The 4,916-nt window shown below is 46.9% G+C and overlaps 1 protein-coding gene across 1 annotated transcript in view; it reads right to left on the bottom strand.

The window, feature by feature from the left end:
• LOC120020664 (UDP-glucuronosyltransferase 1A1-like) overlaps positions 1–4,916 on the bottom strand; it is an 8,746-nt gene extending 3,830 nt beyond the window's left edge. Inside the window, exons 1-3 of the mRNA XM_038964367.1 lie at positions 4,116–4,916; positions 3,327–3,539; positions 1–25 (exon numbers count right to left, since the gene is read on the bottom strand). The exon at positions 1–25 is cut by the window's left edge and continues 103 nt beyond it. Of these exons, the coding sequence (XP_038820295.1) occupies positions 1–25; positions 3,327–3,539; positions 4,116–4,697 (820 nt within the window). The 5' untranslated portion in view covers positions 4,698–4,916. The remainder of the gene's footprint in view (positions 26–3,326; positions 3,540–4,115) is intronic.

Here is a 4,916-nt window from a genome sequence, read left to right as displayed (position 1 = left end):
ATAGCAACGGCTCCACCAGACTCACCTATAGAACCAGATGAAGAAGGTGTGTGGTTTGTATGAATGAGTGAGTGAGTGTGAATGAGTGAGTGAGTGTGAATGAGTGAGTGTGAATGAGTGAGTGTGAATGAGTGAGTTAGTGTGAATAAGTGAGTGAGTGTGAATGAGTGAGTGTGAATGAGTGAGTGAGTGTGAATGAGTGAGTGTGAATGAGTCAGTGTGAATGAGTGAGTGAGTGAGTGTGAATAAGTGAGTGAGTGTGAATGAGTGAGTGTGAATGAGTGAGTTAGTGTGAATAAGTGAGTGAGTGTGAATGAGTGAGTGAGTGTGAATAAGTGAGTGTGGGTGAATGAGTGAGTGTGGGTGAATGAGTGAGTTAGTGTGAGTGAGTGAGTGTGAATGAGTGAGTGTGAATGAGTGAATGAGTGTGAATAAGTGAGTGAGTGTGCATGAGTGAGTGAGTGTAAAAGAGTGAGTGAGTGTGAAAGAGTGAGTGAGTGAGTGTGAATGAGTGAGTGAGTGAGGGAGTTTGAGTGAGTGAGTGTGAATGAGTGAGTGAGTGTGAATGAGTGAGTGAGTGTGAATGAGTGAGTGAGTGCGGTAGAGAGAGTGCAAATGAGTGAGTGTGTGAGTGAGTTTGAGTGAGTGAGTGTGAATGAGTGAGTGAGTGAGTGTGAATGAGTGAGTGAGTGTGAATGAGTGAGTGAGTGCGGTAGAGAGAGTGCAAATGAGTGAGTGTGTGAGTGAGTGTGAGTGAGTGAGTGTGAATGAGTGAGTGAGTGTGAATGAGTGAGTGAGTGCAGTAGAGAGAGTGCAAATGAGAGAGTGAGTGAGTGTGAGTGAGTGGGTGAGTGAGTGAGTGTAAGTGAGTGGGTGAGTGAGTGTGAATGAGTGAGTGAGTGTGAATGAGTGAGTGAGTGTGAATGAGTGAGTGAGTGTGAATGAGTGAGTGTGAATTATTGAGTGTAAATGAGTGAGTGAGTGTGAATGAGTGAGTGTGAATGAGTGAGTGAGTGTGAATGAGTGTGAATGAGTGAGTGTGAATTATTGAGTGTGAATGAGTGAGTGAGTGTGAATGAGTGTGAATGAGTGTGAATGAGTGAGTGAGTGTGAATGAGTGAGTGCGAATGAGTGAGTGCGATTTAGTGAGTGTGAATGAGTGAGTGTGAGTGAGTGTAAATGAGTGTGAATGAGTGAGTGTGAATGAGTGAGTGTGAATGAGTGAGTGTGAGTGAGTGAGTGTGAATGAGTGAGTGCAAATGAGTGAGTGCGATTTAGTGAGTGTGAATGAGTGAGTGTGAGTGAGTGTAAATGAGTGTGAATGAGTGAGTGTGAATGAGTGAGTGTGAGTGAGTGCTAATGAGTGTGAATGAGTGAGTGAGTGAGTGTGAATGAGTGAGTGTGAATGAGTGAGTGTGAAGTGTGAATGAGTGAGTGTGAATGAGTGAGTGAGTGTGAATGAGTGAGTATGAATGAGTGAGTGAGCGTGAATGGGTGAGTGTAAATGAGTGAGTGAGTGTGAATGAGTGAGTGAGGGTACATGAGTCCATGTACAGTTGAAGTCAGAAGTTTACATACACCTTAGCCAAATACATTTAAACTCAGTTTTTCACAATTCCTGACATTTAATCCTAGTAAAAATTCCCTGTCTTAGGTCAGTTAGGATCACCACTTTATTTTAAGAATGTGAAATGTCAGAATAATAGTAGAGAGAATGATTTATTCCAGCTTTTATTTCTTTCAGCACATTCCCAGTGGGTCAGAAGTTTACATGCACTCAATTAGTATTTGGTAGCATTGCCTTTAAATTCTTTAACTTGGGTCAAACGTTTCGGGTAGCCTTCCACAAGCTTCCCACAATAAGTTGGGTGAATTTTGGCCCATTCCTCCTGACAGAGCTGGTGTAACTGAGTCAGGTTTGTAGGCCTCCTTGCTCGCACACATTTTCAGTTCTGCCCAAAGATTTTCTATAGGATTGAGGTCAGGGCTTTGTGATGGCCACTCCAGTACCTTGACTTTGTTGTCCTTAAGCCATTTTGCCACAACTTTGGAAGTATGCTTGGGGTCGTTGTCCATTTGAAAGACCCATTTGCGACCAAGCTTCAACTTCCTGATTGAGGTCTTGAGATGTTGCTTCAATATATCCACATAATTTTCCTCCTCATGTTGCCATCTATTTTGTGAAGTGCACCAGTCCCTCCTGCAGCAAAGCACCCCCACAACATGATGCTGCCACCCCCGTGCTTCACAGTTGGGATGGTGTTCTTCAGCTTGCAAGCCTCCCCCTTTTTCCTCCAAACATAACGATGGTCATTATGGCCAAACAGTTCTTTTTTTGTTTCATCAGACCAGAGGACATTTCTCAAAAAAGTACGATCTTTGTCCCCATGTGCAGTTGCAAACCGTAGTCTGGCTTTTTTTATGGCGGTTTTGGAGCAGTGGCTTCTTCCTTGCTGAGCGGTCTTTCAGGTTATGTCGATATAGGACTCGTTTTACTGTGGATATAGATAATTGTGTACCTGTTTCCTCCAGCATCTTCACAAGGTCCTTTGCTGTTGTTCTGGGATTGATTTGCACTTTTCGCACCAAAGTACGTTCATCTCTAGGAGACAGAATGCGTCTCCTTCCTGAGCGGTATGACGCCTGCGTGGTCCCATGGTGTTTATACTTGGGTACTATTGTTTGTACAGATGAACGTGGTACCTTCAGGCATTTGGGAATTCCTCCCAAGGATGAACCAGACTTGTGGAGGTCTTCAATTGTTTTTCTGAGGTCTTGGCTGATTTCTTTTGATTTTCCCATGATGTCAAGCGAAGAGGCACTGAGTTTGAAGGTAGGCCTTGAAATACATCCACAGGTACACCTCCAATTGACTCAAATGATGTCAATTAGCCTATCAGAAGCTTCTAAAGCCATGATATAATTTTCTGGAATTTTCCAAGCTGTTTAAAGTCAACTTAGTGTATGTAAACTTCTGACCCACTGGAATTGTGATACAGTGAATTATAAGTGAAATAATCTGTCTGTAAACAATTGTTGGACAAATTACTTGTGTCATGCACAAAGTAGATGTCCTAACTGACTTACCAAAACTATAGTTTGTTAACAAGAAATTTGTGGAGTGGTTGAAAAACGAGTTTAAATGACTCCAACCTAAGTGTATGTAAACCTCTGACTTCAACTGTATGTGTTTTTGCATGTGTGTACGGTTGTGTCATGTGCAGTGTGTGTGCGTACGGTCGTGTATGCAGTCGTGTGTGCGTACGGTCGTGTATGTGCAGTGTGTGTGCGTACGGTCGTGTATGCAGTCGTGTGTGTGTCCTCACCAGTACATTGCCCACCCTCTGTGAAAAGCTCATGCTATGTGTGTATTTGGTGAAGAAGCGCGGAACGTAAGATGGAGGAGAGGGGCAGGCGGCTGATGTCAGGTCCAGACCACAGGGGATCCCTCTGAGCAGACACACAGACGGAACACCCAGACGCCTGGCTATCAGACTGCCTGTAGGGACCAGCGGGTCGGTCAACACCGCATCAAAACCCTGGAGAGGAGGGATAGATGGGGAGAGGGGATAGAGGGAGGGATGGAGAGAGGGAGAGAGAGGGAGGGAAGGAGAGAGGGAGAGAGAGGGAGACAGGGAGAGAGGGAGAGAGAGAGAGGGAGGGAGACAGGGAAAGAGGGAGGGATGGAGAGAGGGAAGGAGAGGGGGAAGGAGAGAGGGAGAGAGAGGGAGGGAAGGAGAGAGGGAGAGGGAGACAGGGAGAGGGGGAGAGATGGAGAGAGGGAAGGAGAGGGGGAAGGAGAGAGGAAGAGGGAAGGAGAGAGAGAGGGAGAGGGAAGGAGAGAGGGGGAGAGACAGGGAGTGAAGGAGAGAGGAAGGAGAGAGAGAGGGAGAGGGAGGGGGAGAGAGACAGGGAGGGAAGGAGAGAGGGAGGGAAGGAGAGAGGGGGAGAGAGAGACAGGGAGGGAAGGAGAGAGGGAAGGAGAGGGAGAGGGAAGGAGAGAGGGGGAGAGGGAGGGAAGGAGAGAGGGAGGTAAGGAGGAGGGACACACAAGCTCACAAGACCTCTCTCACACACACACACACACATACACCCACACACACACCCTGACTGACCTGCTGTTCCAAAGATGTGATTAGTGTGGTGTTGAACAGCAGACTCTCAGCAGTAGTCAGTATGAAGGAGCTGACACTCTGGATATTAGCCATGCGTTGAGTCATCCGCTCCACTAGGGGCAGTGTGGCAGCACGCAGGTTATCTTTATGCTTGTCCATCAGCATGTCCACTGTCTCCTGGCCGTAGGGGACAGGATATGACACAGTCCTGCAGTTGCTGCTGGGGCCCAGACGCATGCTCACCTCGGGGATCACCACGGTAACCTGGTGTCCACGACGACCCATCTCCTCGGTGATGGCCTTAACCCCCACCCAGTGGCTTCCGTCCATCGGTACTACCAGCAGACGGCCCACGTAACCAGTTGGACCACCGATTGTTACATCATTACCAGTATCAACAGTTTGACCAATTACAATCTCTGGGCTACTAGTATCATCAGTTAAATGGTCTGCTCTACCAGGTGAACCGTTCTCTGTACTACCACCAGTCTCTATACTACCACCACCAGTCTTTCGAGCCACACTCTGCCCCAGAGTTGTAGTCAGCAACAGGCACATACCCACAACTGCTGTTACCCCCATTTCTCTCTTTCTCTCTCTCTCTCTTTCTCTCTGTCTCTCTCTGTCTCTCTCTGTCTCTCTCTCTTTCTCTCAGCCGTTGATCAGTCACTACAAGTTAAATGCGAACCTTTCTTGACTGTCTTCTTGTGTTCTGGTCATGTGTTGTCTTCCTATTCAATATCCTTTGTCTTTCTCCCTCTCTCATTCACTCTGCTTCCTCTGGGACTGGGTTGGTCTGAA

The sequence above is a fragment of the Salvelinus namaycush genome, chromosome 25 (genome assembly GCF_016432855.1).
Source record: "Salvelinus namaycush isolate Seneca chromosome 25, SaNama_1.0, whole genome shotgun sequence".
Taxonomy (NCBI): Eukaryota; Metazoa; Chordata; class Actinopteri; order Salmoniformes; family Salmonidae; genus Salvelinus; species Salvelinus namaycush.
This window is presented reverse-complemented; position numbering and strand designations above follow the sequence as displayed.